Source organism: Schistocerca nitens, chromosome 1 (genome assembly GCF_023898315.1).
Source record: "Schistocerca nitens isolate TAMUIC-IGC-003100 chromosome 1, iqSchNite1.1, whole genome shotgun sequence".
Classification (NCBI taxonomy): Eukaryota; Metazoa; Arthropoda; class Insecta; order Orthoptera; family Acrididae; genus Schistocerca; species Schistocerca nitens.
The window spans coordinates 974411006-974431026 of NC_064614.1; the positions used below are offsets into that span (position 1 = coordinate 974411006).

A 20021-nucleotide genomic window follows, 5' to 3' on the forward strand; every position below is an offset into this window, starting at 1 on the left:
TGTCGACACAAACAGTAGCTTAAAGGATAGGGTATACTGAAATATTATGAGAATAAGAGTTGGCTCGAGAACTAGGGGCTCCTACTCTTTGTGATGCTATAGACTGACGAAAATGACTGGAGGTCCTAATGAATGAAATATTAATCTCCCGACTACATAGCAGTATGGCAATTAGCAGTGAGAGCTCAAATGGAATTACATGGAGAAACAAGCAAGTTGGACTTGCAGCAACGTGAACGCGCGTGCTGCTGAGGGATTCAGTACAAAATTGATAAGGTCCTACAATGCCAGAGTCACAAAATACTGTACCAGTACTGAAATCTGCAGCATGTAGTCGATAGGCAGCGTCCTGATGATGTAGGCGCCGACTTCTCCTGTGCCGCAACTCTGTGTCAACCCCTGGCCACGAAGGCTGTCCGAGAATTCTAAGTTCTTCCAAAAACTAGCGACCAAGTCGCAAGACCGTGCGACTCCGGAAGATCAGATCCCGAATATTACTGCCCGCATAGCGCAAGCGCGAAGCCAACATTGCTCTACTCCCTATACTCCTCGAAATCTACGAATCAGCATTCAGAGCTGATTCTAAAATTACCCCACACTGTCTCAGAGCATCATTCGCGTCAATAGCGACCGTTCCTTCCAATTTTGAGCAGCGCTTTATGACATCAACTATCCTCCGCTTAAGTTGACCAATCATGCTTCTGCTATTGAGCTGAGTGCACTGAACTTGCCGTTTGACCGACTACAAAAACAACATGCCTAGACCATCGGCCATCCGGTGCCAGACAGTCACACACAGCAGGGCACAGTCCACAAGTATTCTCAGAATCAAGAGGACAACGGAGTCAGTCGGTGCCAGGAATTTTCGTTCCGGACGCGCCTGAACTGTAAACACACAAACTGCGGCGACACTCAGACGTCTTGCAGGTCGTTTCGCCCTGTATGAACCCCTCCGAATTCATGGAATTGCAGCCTCCAACCGGAAACGCAGTGTGCTGCGTCCGCTGATGGTCGCGTCGCACAGGCCACCCAGGGAAGTAGAACAACATGTTTAGGAATCAAGTGAAAACTAGTTTTTGAGCTCTCAGTAGAAATACTCTCATTACAATAACCTTATTCGGTCCGTTACTACCGTGCAATAACATAGAACATTAATGAAATTAATGAAAATGAGAGGAGACATGCTAAAGAGGGCATGGAACCTCTCAAGCTATTAATGTGTTTAGGCTGCAACGTTGAACAACTGAGAGGGAAAGTTTTGAAGTACTGACCATGCTGCCAGCGGGTAAATAACACCCAGCCAGTAAGAACTCCTTAATGAGTCTCGCCTGCCTCTTGAAGTAATTATCGTGGAAGCTCTGTAGCAACAAGCGTGTAGTACGTGAACTATATGTGCATAATGGATTGCAAGATGTAACTCTGAGGTTGCCCATTGCAATGACAAGGCAAGAGAGCCACTGACGTGTTATAATTATTTTAAATTTTAAAAGAAAGAGCAAAAACACAGTATCAATAACTGTGACGGCTTCTCATTGTCATCTAAAACGGAAATGAATGACAGAAACTGGCCTGTCTCTTGGTGACCTTTCACACTCTTAGAAGCTTCGTACGATCTTGCAGGAAACGTATTATTTGCTTAATATTTGTGACTCAGTGACGGTGTTTATTTAATAGTCGTCCACCCCTACTGTGAGTGAGGTGTGACGTACCTGCGGACAGTGGCGACAGCACGTGCAGAGCGACCGAAGCGGAGCCCGCGCTGTGGCCGAAGAGCGTGATGGCGGCCGGGTCGCCGCCGAAGGCCGCCACGTTGTCTCGCAGCCACCGCAGCGCCGCCGTCTGGTCCTTGAGGCCCAGGTTACCCGGCAGCACCTCGTCCTCCAGGCTCAGGAAGCCTGCAAGGTTTGCAAATGCTAGTACTACCATTTCAGGTGCAAGTTTTTTTATCTAGGCGGAAGCTGTGCGGAACTCACCAAACTGATAGTGTACTGCTACATTCTAAACGAGTGGTTATGCCACGACGATATAAATAAACACGTAGAATTAAATGGAATAGGCGATAAAAACAAACTATTAATTAAAAAACTTTATTAAGTAAGCAGTTGTAACCATTAACTTTATTTATTCATGAAGCGACCGAAAGATGAGAGTACTTTTCTTTTATTGACGCAAAAAATTTCATCACTCTGATATTTAATACGAATTAAAACGACTGGCAGCATGTATACATATACCGCATCCAGACATCTTATGACGGCTTGAACTCTTCTGGGGACACTTTCAATGAGATATTTGAATGTCTATGGCATGGATATTGGGGTCCATAGTACTTTAATATTGTTAACTGAAGAGGTCAGTGGCTCAAGGCCGACAGTAAAATAAATGGGCACATGTGACTGAAGTTAATTTGAGTATTTCATGAACTGATCGGTTCACACTACTGCAAATCTGACACAAACACAAAGAAGTAAGGAAGAAAAAGAAAGAAAATGCTAGAAAGTCGATAGGGACCTGAATGCAACATGAACTTTCAATCAACTGTTACGTAAATCTCATTGCAAATTGGTAGCAAAAGTCGCTATCTAACTACAAAAATGCACTCTTGCAACATGGCCAGATTATGAATTTAATTTCTACCCACAGTTAGCAAAGGAGATCATTAGGCACACGAAATTAAAATCACTACAAAGCACCGGAATATATTTAAAATGTACCCCTCGTATCCATCCACAGAGAACGGACGTGAACAGAGATTAAGCACATGGAACATTTAGATTCATGTCCACTCAAACGAGGAGTAGGCTGAGTGCCGTTTCATGGTATGCTTAACGATACTGAAGTTTTTATTACCTAACTCCCACACGTAAGTGAAATCGGCACAGTGCACCTCGAGATGACGAGGTGGCGAGACGTTTCTTCCCTAAACAGGATGGCTACAATGTTCGTTTCTCACCTGAGTTTTGACCTGCATCAGTGCGATCGGAAACTTAAATCACGTCTCTGATAGACTTCATACACGAAGATAAGTCAAATGCATCCATTCTCAGGCTCGTCTTGCTTCGAATAGACTGATAGTAGAAGACGTAAATCTCTGTTTATCTGAAGGAATCTATCTGTTAAAGTTCGTAGGAGTCACGATTTATCTAGACTACGAGTATACAGGGTGATTCAAAAAGAATACCACAACTTTAGGAATTTAAAACTCTGCAACGACAAAAGGCAGAGCTAAGCACTATCTGTCAGCGAATTAAGGGAGCTATAAAGTTTCATTTAGTTGTACATTTGTTCGCTTGAGGCGCTGTTGACTAGGCGTCAGCGTCAGTTGATGCTAAGATGGCGACCGCTCAACAGAAAGCTTTTTATGTTATTGAGTACGGCAGAAGTGAATCGACGACAGTTGTTCAGCGTGCATTTCGAACGAAGTATGGTGTTAAACCTCCTGATAGGTGGTGTATTAAACGTTGGTATAAACAGTTTACAGAGAATGGGTGTTTGTGCAAAGGGAAAAGTTCTGGACGGCCGAGAACGAGTGATGAAAATGTAGCACGCATCCAGCAAGCATTTGTTCGCAGCCCAGGAAAATCGACTCGCAGAGCTAGCAGAGAGCTGAAAATTCCACAATCAACTGTATGGAGAGTCCTACGAAAAAGGTTAGTTATGAAACCTTATCGTCTGAAATTGGTTCAAGCACTGTCTGCAGCTGATAAGATTAAAAGAATCGATTTCTGTGATTTTATCCTTGCTCAAATAGAAACAGATGAATCTTTCGTTTCAAAGATTGTGTTTAGTGATGAAGCAACTTTTCACACTAATGGGGAAGTCAACCGTCACAATGTCAGTATATGGGGCACTGAGAATCCGCGGGAAACAACTCAGTGTGAACGTGACTCGCCTAAGGTGAACGTTTTCTGTGCCATTTCAGCCAATAAAGTTTTTGGTCCCTTTTTCTTCGAAGGTGCTACTGTAACTGGACTACAGTATCTGGAGATGTTAGAGAATTGGCTGTTCCCTCAGCTCGAACAAGAAGCACAACAATTCATATTTCAGCAGGATGGAGCGCCACCACATTGGCACTTATCTGTCCGTAACTACCTGAACGTCAACTACCCGAGGCGATGGATCGGCCGCCAGGCAGCCCGTGACAGAGCACTTCATCACTGGCCTCCAAGAAGCCCTGATCTTACCCCTTGCGATTTTTTCTTATGGGGGTATGTTAAGGATATGGTGTTTCGGCCACCTCTTCCAGCCACCATTGATGATTTGAAACGAGAAATAACAGCAGCTATCCAAACTGTTACGCCTGATATGCTACAGAGAGTGTGGAACGAGTTGGAGTATCGGGTTGATATACACTCCTGGAAATGGAAAAAAGAACACATTGACACCGGTGTGTCAGACCCACCATACTTGCTCCGGACACTGCGAGAGGGCTGTACAAGCAATGATCACACGCACGGCACAGCGGACACACCAGGAACCGCGGTGTTGGCCGTCGAATGGCGCTAGCTGCGCAGCATTTGTGCACCGCCGCCGTCAGTGTCAGCCAGTTTGCCGTGGCATACGGAGCTCCATCGCAGTCTTTAACACTGGTAGCAAGCCGCGACAGCGTGGACGTGAACCGTATGTGCAGTTGACGGACTTTGAGCGAGGGCGTATAGTGGGCATGCGGGAGGCCGGGTGGACGTACCGCCGAATTGCTCAACACGTGGGGCGTGAGGTCTCCACAGTACATCGATGTTGTCGCCAGTGGTCGGCGGAAGGTGCACGTGCCCGTCGACCTGGGACCGGACCGCAGCGACGCACGGATGCACGCCAAGACCGTAGGATCCTACGCAGTGCCGTAGGGGACCGCACCGCCACTTCCCAGCAAATTAGGGACACTGTTGCTCCTGGGGTATCGGCGAGGACCATTCGCAACCGTCTCCATGAAGCTGGGCTACGGTCCCGCACACCGTTAGGCCTCCAGTGGTGTCGCGACAGGCGTGAATGGAGGGACGAATGGAGACGTGTCGTCTTCAGCGATGAGAGTCGCTTCTGCCTTGGTGCCAATGATGGTCGTATGCGTGTTTGGCGCCGTGCAGGTGAGCGCCACAATCAGGACTGCATACGACCGAGGCACACAGGGCCAACACCCGGCATCATGGTGTGGGGAGCGATCTCCTACACTGGCCGTACACCACTGGTGATCGTCGAGGGGACACTGAATAGTGCACGGTACATCCAAACCGTCATCGAACCCATCGTTCTACCATTCCTAGACCGGCAAGGGAACTTGCTGTTCCAACAGGACAATGCACGTCCGCATGTATCCCGTGCCACCCAACGTGCTCTAGAAGGTGTAAGTCAACTACCCTGGCCCGCAAGATCTCCGGATCTGTCCCCCATTGAGCATGTTTGGGACTGGATGAAGCGTCGTCTCACGCGGTCTGCACGTCCAGCACGAACGCTGGTCCAACTGAGGCGCCAGGTGGAAATGGCATGACAAGCCGTTCCACAGGACTACATCCAGCATCTCTACGATCGTCTCCATGGGAGAATAGCAGCCTGCATTGCTGCGAAAGGTGGATATACACTGTACTAGTGCCGACATTGTGCATGCTCTGTTGCCTGTGTCTATGTGCCTGTGGTTCTGTCAGGGTGATCATGTGATGTATCTGACCCCAGGAATGTGTCAATAAAGTTTCCCCTTCCTGGGACAATGAATTCACGGTGTTCTTATTTCAATTTCCAGGAGTGTAGCTCGAGTGTCTGGAGGGGGCCGTATTGAACATCTCTGAACTTGTTTTTGAGTGAAAAAAAAAACTTTTTAAATACTCTTTGTAATGATGTATAACAGAAGGTTATATTATGTTTCTTTCATTAACTACACATTTTTAAAGTTGTGGTATTCTTTTTGAATCACCCTGTATAATAAGTATCCGGACATCTCTATATAATACGAAATTAACCACTAGATATGCGGAGAGACGGACCGGTTAGTATAACCTCTTCAGTCCAGTGGTTACACAAAAGTGGACTTCGAGGTTTCACTTCGTAAAACTGATAAACAGTTTTTAACAACTTAATACCGGTGGCACCAATTCGTATAGGTTCCGTAGGTTCAGTTTCTGCTGCTAGATCACAGCACACGAGTTGGCAAATTTTGTTTTATTAATTTTACGAAGTGGAACCTCGAAGCTAACAAGCTAACATATGTGAACCCACTGACTGAAGGGGATAAAAGTACGATATTGCAGTGCCTGCGTTATTCTGAATTTCGATGCAAAATTCCTTCGGAGATGCAAGCACGTCCGAATGAATTTTGCATCGTAACTTTGAATAACACAGGCACTGCAGTATTGTATATATCAGCCCACAAGGGTCAAGCGACTTTCAAATAAAATGCCTCCCCTGCTCGTGAATATACATAGTGGATGCACGAGCGTGGGTTGTAGACACATGGATGACGACGTAAGGAAGCTTGGATCTGGCCGTGAGTTTTTCTCGGGTAGCTAAACAGTAACGAGACGGCTGGTGATAAACGAGAAATCCAGGTTCGACCCCCGGTGCGGCACAAATTTCCATTGTCGGTGGACACCTTACAAAACAGTTCCCGAGAATACAAACTGCAGATGTGCTCTTGAAGACAAATGAATTACAACAAGCGCTTCACTTGTCTACCGTTCACGTGAAGGCAGCCTTTAGCACGTCTCCTCATCGATATCTGTACACGTTCGAGAATACCAGGCATGTTTGGAATGCTTTGACAACCATTCATAGTGCGCTCGGAGACTTCATAGACGCTATTAACAGGACAGACGTAGATTATAACAAACAGTTAGCACCAAAATTTTTGTAGCAATTTGACAAGTTACGTAATTTATGTTTAGCACTCTTTGCTCTCATATCTGATTCCACCGGTCGATTTTACGCAGCTTCTCCTAAACTAGTTCATCTCGTCTAAGATCTCTGCGCCAAAGGCGGGCTAACCCAGTACGGACAGAGGGTACTGTCAAGGCGCGCATCGCTTACAAGATGGAAACGGAAGGAAGCTTTCTTCTTCCTTTAAGTTCGACTCTGTACTAGAGCGCTTTTGCTTGTGTGAGATACGGTTAGCTAATTAGCGTAGCTCCATTGAAGTGTACCGAGAAAGATGGAGAGTAGTATATGAAAACAGCCTATGCTTTGAATTCATGAAGTGGTAATGACAGCTGTACATAGCCTTTGTCCAAGTGTCTAATCTGGAAGACGGGTTAGTATATATGCGAACTTGTTAAGTTTAATAGGATGGTCAGTAAATCAGGATTTGTGGATACAATTAAAGTGGGGCAGGTTTTGTTCTGTTTACATTAGAAAGCTGATATTTCATTCGTCAAAGGATTTTTGCAGTTTGTATTTTCCACAACTACCCTGAAGAGCAGGTCTTTGTAAGATAGCACCGTGTGCACTACGTAGTTCATGCAGTGTTGATCTTATTGCTTAAATGTAAAATATCCGTATTCCTTCTGATTTTATAAGCACGACTCAAAAAAGAATCTCATATTTTTATTTACGATTAGATTTTTTCGTTAATTTAATTTAGTGATATAAGTCATCTCACGGTGGTGTCACTCATGAACAACGACGTATTCGCTACGGTGAATAAATTTAAAGTATAAAAGTAGGCGTTCAGTGTTGTGTTGTCAGTAGTGAAGCAATAACAGCAGAATGGACCGCTTCGGAGAGCTGAGTGACTCTGAACGTGGACTAGACACTGGAAGTCACCTGAGTAACAAACCCGTCAGGAACACTTCAGTCCTGCTGCCGATGTGACTGTGAAGCGTAAACGTGAAGGAAGAGCAACAGCTAGACAGAGACCGGGCACAACTCAAGCACTGAACGGCACTGACAGTCGAGAATTGCGGCGGGAGGCTGTAAAAATTCGCAAGAGATCTGCGGAAGCAATCAGTCGTGAGTCCCAAAGGTGCTACAAACAGTCCATCTAGCAAGATGACTGTGTGCAGGGAGATAATATGATCAGAGTACAATGGTCCAGTTCCTCGTAAGTCGCTCATTTCTGTAGTCAGTGCTAAGTAACGCTTGATATGGTGTAAAGAACGACGCTGCTGTACAATGGACGAATGCAAACGAGTGATTTGGATTGATGTCACCTGTCATATACTGTAGCAATCCGATTGGAGTGTTTAGGTTTGGCGGGTCCTGAAGAATGTTATCTGCTATCATTTGTAGTGTGAATTCTACCGTTGTTAATAACTCCCAACTAAGCTTTTTGGTCAAGTCTTAGTCAGCGATTCCAATATTCGGTCCAACTCTGTATAGGGCGGTTGAGTGTTGTAGGTAGAAACCGAAAGGGGCGAGTAGAAAACAATGATACAAGTAACGGATCTTAATGTAAGACCGGAAACGAATGGTTCCCCGATACTTCGTATTGCGACCTAGTATGTGAACACCTTACGACAGAGTTCCCGAAAATACGAACTGCTTATGTGCTCTTGAGGACAAATGAATCGCAACAAGCGTTTCACATGTCTACCGTTCACGTGAAGCCAGCCTTTAGCACGTTTCCTCATCGATATCTGTACACGTTCGAGAATGCCAGGCATGGTTCGAATGCTTTGACAATCACTCACAGTGCGTTCCCAGAATTCATGGACGCTATTAACAGGACCGAAATACATTAAAACATTTATTTACCACTAAAGTTTTCTGTCGCAATTTGCCAAGTTCCGTAATTTATGTTTAGCACTCTTTGCTCTCGCATCTGCGTCGACGGTCGATTTTACGTAGCTTCTCCTAAACTAGTTCATCTCGTCTGAGATCTCTTGGCCGAGAGCGGGCTAACCCAATACGGACTGAGGGTGCTGTCATGGCGAGCATCGCTTACAAGCTGGAAACGGAAGAAAGTTTTCTTCTTCCTTTTCGTTCGTCTCTGTACTGGAGCGCTTTTGCTTGTGTGAGATACGGTTAGCTAATTAGCGTAGCTCCACTGAAGTGTACCGAGAAAGATCGAGAGTAGTATATCAACACAGCCTATGCTTTGAATTCATGAAGTGATAATGAGAACTGTACGTAGCATTTGTCCAAGTGTCTACTCTGGAAGACTGGTTAGTATTTTATATATATATATACAAACTTGTTAAGTTTAATACCATGGTCAGTAAATCAGGTTTTGTGGATACAATTAAAGTGGGGCAGTTTTTATTCTGCTTACATGCTGTAGTTGATCGTTATCGAATTAGAAAGCTGATATTTCATTCATCAGGGGATTTTTGCAGTTAGTATCTTCCACAACTACCCTGAAGAGCGGATCTTTGTAAGATAGCGGCGTGTGCACCACGTGGTTCATCTAATATTAATCTTATTACTTCCATGTAAAATATCCGTATTCCTTCTGCTTTAATAAGCACGAGTCAAGATAGAATCTCATATTTTTATTTACGATTAGTTTTTTTCGTTAATTTAATTTAATGATGTACGTCACCTCATGATGATGGCAGTCATGAACCTCGTCGTCCTACACCTGTGCCTTATATAGCAATAATAAGAGACATGATCTTGTACTTTCAACTCAATTATTAGTTTGGTGACAATCATTTCTCACGTCCTAACATTCTAAGAGCAGAACGGTTTATTTCAATAAATTGTTTTCAGAATCTATAAGGTAAGTTGTCTCAGAATTCCAAACCAGCAGTTGTTTCGATGTATAGATACTGCATTGTGGATAAGATGAGTAATGTGTTACAAGCCATAAAGTTGAATCCACAATTTTGTCTAAACCTACGTCCCACCATCTTGATCTAAGTTTTGCATGATTTGCCTAAATCGTTTCAGGCAAATGGCGGGACGGTTCCTTTGAAAGAGCACGGACGATTTCCTTCCCCGTCCCACCCTAAGCCGAGCTTGTGCTTCGTCTCTAATGACTTCGTTGTCGACGGGATGTTATACGCTGATTTCCTCCTACACCTTTCTCTTATCCTTGCCACTAGCCGTAATCTAGATTATACTTAGATTCAGTGATGAGAAATTTGCTCAGTTAAATACAGTAAACCGTTTCAGATACCGAAGAATACCCGTTGTGCTAAGTATGTCTGTCTGTCGACAAATATGTGAAGGGCAGTGAGATCACGTGGCTTTGGGCTTTATTGACTTATTAAAGAGGAAAACTTTAATCAGGACAATTTAATGCGCCAGTTCGCTTTCCACGCCCGGGTTCCCGGGTTCGCTTCCCGGCGGGGTCAGGAATTTTCTCTGCCTCGTGGTGACTGGGTGTTGTGTGCTGTCCTTAGGTTAGTTAGATTTAAGTAGTTCTAAGTTCTAGGGGACTGATGACCATAGATGTTAAGTCCCATAGTGCTCAGAGCCATTTGAACCATTTAATGCGCCAGTCTTTGTCAAATACTATTAGGAACGTATTTTACAGACACCATTTAACCACAGGAAAAATTCAAAACAAACGTAGTCTTAGACATTATCAGTAATGTAACAGTGGTATGACTACCCTTGTGCATAAGCGTTATCGGGGAAACCATTTGTTTCCGGACTTACGCTTAATAGGATAATTTGCTTGTGTTGCTCTCAACTCGGCCCTTTTGTTTGTACCTGAAATGCTGAAACTCCGTGTATACCTCCTTCGGTTACGATCTGTTCTGAGAGTCTGCTTAAATTCCAGGACCAACAGCCCTGACTTAACCTTTCAGTCTTCCTGTACTGAACATAAACTCAGAGTACAACATATCTTTTGGAAGGAGAAAAATTAGAGTATAAAATAAATCTCGTATGAGAACAATTTTTTTGTGAAAGTTAGTAACTAAAGTTCTATAGCACACTCTCACAGTTATATTTTTGCTCAGTGCTATAACGTTATGTATCTTAGAACTGAATTTGATCAGAAGGTGTTCGTCACCCCGTACTAACTAAATATGAGCAATAGAAGAAATTTGCACGCTAATAAATGTCGATGATGGTACAGAAATATTAACTACACCAAGAAGGAATCTGGATCCTAGTTAACTACTAATTTCCACAGAAAATTAAATGCATATTTTCAGAAATCTGAATTTGCGCTCCAAAATCTATTGAAACAGTTTCATGAAGACGACCTGTAGCGCAAACACTGAAAAACCTTTAGTATAAGGATGTTCTAATTTGACAATTTTCCTTGAGATGCGTACAATATTTTCTTCCAAGAAGAATCCACATAAGGAAAATGTGACATATTTTGTTAGAAAGCAGAAAAATACAATTCATGCCGGAATAGGTATTTTTCATGAGGCGTACGAGAAATAAATATTCTGTGCAGTTACAGCGTCTACTTAACTTTTACATTGAAAATAAGAGCAGGCAAATTTAAATAATATAAAACTGAAAGGCTATAGTTTTCTGTGTAAATAACACATGTATTCAGTGCATAAATCAAATATTTTCAGCACTCAAACGCAAACAAACTTGAAACACAGAAAATATCAAGCCACTAAGCATCCCAGACTGCAAGAAGTATTATGCTATAGGGTGAAACAGGAGATGTTAATTACAAGGCTGTTTTGCTGATAGGCACTGTGTTCAGGCCATACCACATTCTTCATGTACGTGTTCAGAGTCACACAAGTTACATTCGAGAAAGAAACACTGTCTCAAAAGCTGATAACTGTAACATATAACACTGGTCATGTCTGCGAATATGAGCCTGTCTTTGAAATATGTGTTACTGGAGGCTCTAAGAGAGGGCTTGACGTGACTAAGAAATCTCCAGAGGTATCTAAAATATTTTCTCTCGATGAAAGGAGGTGAAGTGGACAACTGATTTTATAGGTACCTAGTTGTTTATAATCCAGAGCATTTGTTGAGTCTACTTTGTTCGTTCTACTTTCTAAAGATTCTAGTGTATGAATACTTACATTTTATGTTACATTAAATTTACTGGATAATTATCTCTAGCGTATGTTGGCCAGGACGTATAACTATATAAGGTGTAGCAGCTAAAGCGCAGATATTTCTATTGGTGACTCAGGCCGGTGAACTGAATATTAAATCGGTATTTACATGCAGACTATTAGTTATAGCTATTACAAGTCATTTGTTTCTAGCTTGTTTAGTAGAGCAAGCCAGTGATGATTACTTTACCCTGGGCAGCAGGTCATGTGTTGAAGTACGGATGGGTAGTCGCGAAACGGTTAGTTTATACCGAGTGGCGTAATCCACTTAGTGGTGCAGTTACGACCGTGCAGAAAACATCAGGTCGTAAAATTTGTGACGTGTTTATGGGAACACGTTTCGATGTAGAGAAAAAACAACTAACAACACTAATGTGCGTACTTGTTACCGCACCACTTATAAAAATATCTGCACTTATACCAGTTACTCCTTATATATTCAAAGACAAGTTACCGATATTATTCAGTTACAAGGTAACTGGTGAAAATATTGAGCACATTAACTCGTATGAGTACTTAGGGAAAACTAATGAACGACATGAAATGTGATGATCAAGTAAAATCAGTACTAGCGAAGGCCAATGGGAGGCATAAATTTGTAGGAAGAGACTAGGAAAATGCAACGCATCTGTAAAGGAAATAACATACGAGAATATGATCAGTTATCAAGTGTTGTTTCAGCATTTGTACTTTTCATCAAGCAGGCATGACAACAGACACGGAACACATTCGAGTGTGTGATGCTGGGATCGTGACAGGTTGGTTTAGCCCCTATTGTAACATAAACACTGAGGATCCTTGCCATAGAGATGACGTAGTTCTCATAAAACCTTGTTGGATCAATTTTATCATTAAAGTTATAATAATAATAAGAAGAATAATAGTAATAATCCATTTTATAAAGAAAGGCTAATCCAGGTCTGGCTATATACACTCCTGGAAATTGAAATAAGAACACCGTGAATTCATTGTCCCAGGAAGGGGAAACTTTATTGACACATTCCTGGGGTCAGATACATCACATGATCACACTGACAGAACCACAGGCACATAGGCACAGGCAACAGAGCATGCACAATGTCGGCACTAGTACAGTGTATATCCACCTTTCGCAGCAATGCAGGCTGCTATTCTCCCATGGAGACGATCGTAGAGTTGCTGGATGTAGTCCTGTGGAACGGCTTGCCATGCCATTTCCACCTGGCGCCTCAGTTGGACCAGCGTTCGTGCTGGACGTGCAGACCGCGTGAGACGACGCTTCATCCAGTCCCAAACATGCTCAATGGGGGACAGATCCGGAGATCTTGCTGGCCAGGGTAGTTGACTTACACCTTCTAGAGCACGTTGGGTGGCACGGGATACATGCGGACGTGCATTGTCCTGTTGGAACAGCAAGTTCCCTTGCCGGTCTAGGAATGGTAGAACGATGGGTTCGATGACGGTTTGGATGTACCGTGCACTATTCAGTGTCTCCTCGACGATCACCAGTGGTGTACGGCCAGTGTAGGAGATCGCTCCCCACACCATGATGCCGGGTGTTGGCCCTGTGTGCCTCGGTCGTATGCAGTCCTGATTGTGGCGCTCACCTGCACGGCGCCAAACACGCATACGACCATCATTGGCACCAAGGCAGAAGCGACTCTCATCGCTGAAGACGACACGTCTCCATTCGTCCCTCCCTTCACGCCTGTCGCGACACCACTGGAGGCGGGCTGCACGATGTTGGGGCGTGAGCGGAAGACGGCCTAACGGTGTGCGGGACCGTAGCCCAGCTTCATGGAGACGGTTGCGAATGGTCCTCGCCGATACCCCAGGAGCAACAGTGTCCCTAATTTGCTGGGAAGTGGCGGTGCGGTCCCCTACGGCACTGCGTAGGATCCTACGGTCTTGGCGTGCATCCGTGCGTCGCTGCGGTCCGGTCCCAGGTCGACGGGCACGTGCACCTTCCTCCGACCACTGGCGACAACATCGATGTACTGTGGAGACCACACGCCCCACGTGTTGAGCAATTCGGCGGTACGTCCAACCGGCCTCCCGCATGCCCACTATACGCCCTCGCTCAAAGTCCGTCAACTGCACATACGGTTCACGTCCACGCTGTCGCGGCATGCTACCAGTGTTAAAGACTGCGATGGAGCTCCGTATGCCACGGCAAACTGGCTGACACTGACGGCGGCGGTGCACAAATGCTGCGCAGCTAGCGCCATTCGCCAGCCAACACCGCGGTTCCTGGTGTGTCCGCTGTGCCGTGCGTGTGATCATTACTTGTACAGCCCTCTCGCAGTGTCCGGAGCAAGTATGGTGGGTCGGACACACCGGTGTCAATGTGTTCTTTTTTCCATTTCCAGGAGTGTATTTGGACTATCGTCTTTATTTAACCAAGCTATTTCTGCATCCCTGCAGAAAATAAGGGAGGTCAAAGAATAATCACCATTTTCTTCTTCGGATAGTGTTAAAAATTTCATCGAATGGTTTTGAACGGTCCCTAGTATTTCCACTCCGTACACCAGAGCAAAAATTTCAGGCACACAATACTCTTAACGTTGAGTGGGGGATGCAAAACTACAATGTTCTTAGAGAAGCATTGATGCGTCCAGGGGGTGTCATCAGTGTCAAATGTTGTAAAGAACGTCGTCCTGTTTCACATAGCAGCTCAGTCTGTTGTTTTAGAATGCGAAATGTGTGGAAATAAATGTCCCGAGGGAGGAGGTGGTTTCATTTACCCACTTTTCGACTTCTCCTTGGGCCTTTTCATCTCGATTGTGAGCAGCGGTGTTTTCATCGGCCACCCGTAAGAAAACCGCCTGATTTCGAAGCTAGGCGTCGTGTTTCTGACCTCTGTCGCAGAAGTGTCAAGAGAAGGGATGTGATGTGAGTAAGGGGAGGTGTAATGACCTTCCCAGGGTGTGTCACGTTCACGTTAGTGTTGGGCAGTATTGTAGTGAAATGTGGAGTTAATGTGACATCGTTAAACCAACTTACACCTTACATGAACTTCTGGTGTATGGCTTTACTTTTGCTTGTGTCAACAGTTTGTTGTTTCAAGCATCGCCGAGCCCGAGGGAGACGGTGGAGAGTGCGACATTTTGACAAAATTACAGAGGATTGTTGTAAGCACTTTTGAGCCTGTTTTCGAACTTCTGCATTGCACTGTGAGAAAATGAGGGGGTTTCAAAGAAGTGACTCCTCAATATTGTTGCGTAGTTTAATGCAGGCAGACCAGGTTCCGACGTTGCCCCTGACATATGTCACCTTCACAGGTTCAACCAACGCACGCCCTCGCTGTCCACTATGGGCCAGGCTAACTCGCCAATTGGAAGGAAGCTTGCCTCCTACCCTCACAGCAGCAGCCATCGTCTGACCACACCACACAGCTGTTTGTACAGCTTGCATTCGCAGAGGCCACATCACCTCCATCTGTCACAGCAGCAAAAGACGGACTGCAAGGTCCGCAAAATCAAAGAAATGTGACTCATCCACCTGACGCAGAAAGGCTTCTATAACACAAGCTTATGAGTACATCTCCACATCGCTGGCTACACAGTACTCTTTGTAATCGATACTGACACTGCAGCAATGTTTATAGAGAAATACAAGGATCTGAACTCTGACCATCTTCTGTCAAGCACCACATCTCTCCATTGGTTGGTCAAGGATCAATTCTAGTTTTACACAAATCGTATGCCTTGGCCACATATGTCATTTACCAGTCATATTAGGTTTGTAATACTCTAATAATCACCCATAACCATGTCTTTAACGTAATTGGCACGAACTTTTTTAATGTAGCTGTTTCACCATTACAGACGCTTGTTTCTATGGTATCAGAAGCTGTTTCTTTCCAAGGAACAAACCACATTTCTAAGAAAATCTCCTCTCTTTTTCAACAGCCCTTAAGTGTGTATGCATCATACATCACACTTCATGCCAACACCATTCCTCGATTTGTACTGCTCGTCTTATGACTTAAGCCGTCAGAGAATCTGTATGGAATAAACTCGGTCACCTCGTATTCCAGAAAGCTAATTCCAATAAGTTCTTGGTCATTCCTCACTCTAGTGATTCATAGGCCGTGCAGTTCTTTCCCTTCTTTGACGACTTCAAGGTCACAGTCGGTGCTTAAATTGTACCACCTAATCACTACCACAGCCAGATGAGTACTATCTCCTCCTACAGATGGGCATTGCTACTCAAAGACTAATATCTCTGAAGAATACTGTCAGCTTTCTTGATGTAGAGCATTAAAATTCAGAGTCATCAGTAGACCATTTGGATTATGCTAATACTGCAGTCTGTCCTTCGCCATGGTAAGTTCCCTACAAATATTTCAAAGGGTCTGCGAACAATTTCTGCAGCATATTTCCTCTTCTCAAATTATTTGGACGACGTCATAGCATCTAGAGCTGATAAAAAAGACAATTTACGCAACTTTCAGTAGTTTTCATACTCTAAAAATAGAAGCCTCTCTCGCAGACTCTTAAAATACTTATTTTTTTCAGCCGTAGTTAGAGTATTTAGAACATATTATGTGATATAACACAGAGAGGCTGACAAAATTGCACCTAAAAATCATACAGAAACTACCCAGTACAAGAAATAAGAAAGATATTCAATCAGTATTTGGTAATATATTCGTTCATTCCAAAAGTCTCAACGGTACCTTCACTACTGAATGGACTCTGGAAGGCTGCAATTGCTTTTGAGTGGACTTTTGAATGTTAGAAAGCAGTCTCTCCTCCACCATCTAAGGCAGACAGCATGCTTTGCCTATTTGTGTTATGAGTTCCCTATTATCCTGGGAACGGGTGCCTCTTACTATGGAATTGGAGCAGTATTGTCACCTAGAATGACTGAGGGATCTTAATGTCCAGTCACATGAGGAGGTAAACCCTGTCACAAGCCCAGGTAAACAACTCCTAGACAAAGAACAGACGCTGTCACCATCATCTACAGCATTCAAAATTTCTGTGAGTAACTATTTGGGTTGTCCATGCAGGAAATATATGCACGTGACAGTCGTAATCTGGGACACGCAACCTATAGTATTGGTCCCCATTTCCCATTTATCAGTATAAGATCACATATAAATCCAGAGCTAGCCATAGCAATAGAGAAAATTTATGTCTGTTAACACTGGGTCCATATGAAATACTCGATGCCACCTCAGAGGTTGAGAAACAGACAATCAACCACCACCAAATCTAACAGCCTCTTCACTGACAGACACACAACAGCAGTTGTAACAGCTAAAGAACATCTTTTATGACGTTTTCAGAATTACGCAATGCAATTGATGACCACTTGGGTTCCGAACAAGAAAGCATGCAGTCAAAATCCTGTTGTCACTCTGCCACCAACTTCAATTGCTCCGAGGAGTTCTCATTCTATTGGTGCCTGTAAAAGGTGACCGGTTGGTTATTGAAGAAACTCTAAACTCAGAGGTACTAATACCTTTCCAATAAGGGCATTTGGGAGTCTACAGTATACATACAACAGTAAGTATATGCGTATGAAATAAATCAAGAGATCACTCAAAGGGCCATGCACATGCCATGTGTGCGTCACGTCGCAGCCAGCACCATGTCAGCATTCCCGTTCATGATCACCACTACCGGCGCCCTGGGATCGCCTCCGCATACGTTATGCGAGATTATTTCCATTATGTACGTGGTTGGTAGAAATGAATATTTATTCATATATGCGGTACAAATGTCCTCAGCAACAGACATCACTTGGGTGATAGCAGATATATTCACAATACAAGGTTACGAAGTTATCTAAACTGTATCACCAACGGCATACAGCATCTTCCATTTGCTATGTTTCATCGCTCTACCAGCATTCAAGAGGGTGTCACTCAGTGCAGCTGATCAAAACGCACCTAGCTCGGACAGCACAGCAGAAAAATCAGGGGACAAAACAGACCATCTTTTTAAGTACTGCAAAATGGGCAACTTTGGACTGAGGTATTAATTGTGATAACTACGCACTCCAGCTATTTGTTCTTCAATATTGTAACTCTGGTCGACATTGAACATTTAGCTCTCTTGCAGTGTGTTCTTCCATAGTGCTGCCATTAATATTTGAATTACGCTTGAACTGCTGACAAAGCCATTTTGTATGCAGATAGAAAAACACGTTTATAGACTTCTTAAAAACTTCCTGCTACTACTGGTAGCTTTAAAGAGCTTACTAACTGAAGATAAATTTATTTCTGTGGATTATGGGGGTAGCTTTGTGACAGCACACATACTTGCAGAAACAATTGTAACAATTGAAATCTTAGAAATTTAAACTTATTAATGAAATTAGGGGCATTAGTGAACAGCGTAGTATAAGGGCAAGGTCTTATTTTGCATTACAGCTTTGTTTGTAAATACAACACATAGTTCCCCAGAGAATTGTATTAAATGTGTCACAACTATTTTTCCTCGTACTACTGAAATTGTAAATAAGGTCTCTGTATCTCCATGTTTTCAGAGATGGTTGCGGGACTCAGCTGTTTACTACAGCATGTCAAATAAAACACCTTCCATCAGTCTAACTTTCTAAACTTATTTTATTTGGCTACCAATTTCGGCGATTTACCACACCAACTTCAGGCTTTTCTTAACACTTCGTTAAGCAGTCGCTGTGTAATGTCTTGTACCGCTCCATATGGTAGGTGTAGTGCAGACGAAATTGTGCATACGTAACGTCTCAGCATTGAAATTTGTTGCTGAGTTATATTCGTTAAGACGTATTCAATATTTTTAATAATTCTGACAACTTCATTTGACAGCAAAATATAAAAGCCAAATATGATATCTGTGATTTTGCTGGCAAATGAAGCTATCAAAATTACGAAAAATATTAAATACAACTTAACGAATATTGCTGAATAAGAAATTTCACTGCTGAGACGTCACGTATCGACACTTTTGTCTGCACTACACCTACCATATGCAGCGTTAATGATGTGTTATGGAAGGCTTGAAGATGGTGAAATAAATCGCCAAACTGGTAGCCAAATAAAATAAGTTTGAAAAATTAGACGGCTGAAAAGTGTTTGATTTGACAACTTGTAAATAAGGGTTGGACACTTGGATCTATTACTTTATTTAGAGGATATTGCATTAAAGATAAGTGTTGTGATCTGTTTTTTTTTTCTCATATGGTTCCACTGTTCGGTTGTATAACTAAGTGCATAAAGGTTTTGTTTAATTACCTTGCTGAATATGACTGAGTTTTCTCTCTTTCTTTTTCACTCTGAATTTGCTTCAGTGAGGAAAAGCCGATAAGGATTTTAAGAAAAGTATAAAAATAAATCTCACCTAATTCGCGGACTTGGTGGCAAATCTGAAGCATTTCCAGTTTGTCAACAGCTGTACACATTTGTTGTTTATTTTAAATTTCATTTATTCAAATTAAATAATAAACTCGTTAGGCGGATGACAAACACTCAGTTCGTTCCTCAAATTACTGGCAGCTGTACTGAATGACCAATGTTTTTCTGTACATTATAACATATTGAGTGTATTCGGTCAAAACGTACACCGGAGTGGAAGTGAGTTGCAACAGAATCAGCTGCATGAGGGAAGAGCGTTATCTTTTGTCTAGCGAAACACAAACGGCAGGCATTGCAAAGCAGAGCTGGCGGGGTGTAGTATATTAACATCTGATGCTGTAATACGGCCGCAAAAGGACGAAGCCTTTCCTCCCTTGACACCTCTGAAGTATCTACAGCGCGTGCCTCATGTTCTAAACGAACATAGTGTGGAGCGTATAAGGACTCAGCCATTCGTGTACTAAAATGTTGTCGTATGATTATCACAGCCTACACCGTGAGCCTGTGGCGACTGGACCGACATCCTGGAATGCAGTGTCGGTCCACTGTTCGACCAAGGGCAGGTCACTATGAAAGCAGCCGCCACCACAGCACAGAGCTACCCACTCGTTGGAGGGAGGTCACTACCGCCCCTGTTGGATTGTCAGCTGCACTGTCACATTGTCGTCATGGCCACAGCCGGAGATATCTTCGTGTGACAGTATGCTTGAGCCGCTCGTTGCACTGTCAGCAAAGCTGGACGTCTGTTGTTCTGCAAGAGAGGCAACTGGGTGCCTCCAACAAGC

General features: G+C 43.6%; 1 protein-coding gene across 1 annotated transcript in view; it reads right to left on the reverse strand.

Annotated features, from left to right (window-relative positions):
- Positions 1 to 20021, reverse strand: part of LOC126237656 (acetylcholinesterase-like) — a 129280-nt gene that overhangs the window by 77598 nt on the left and 31661 nt on the right. The window contains exon 5 of the mRNA XM_049947740.1: positions 1710 to 1895. Within this exon, the coding sequence (XP_049803697.1) occupies positions 1710 to 1895 (186 nt within the window). The remainder of the gene's footprint in view (positions 1 to 1709; positions 1896 to 20021) is intronic.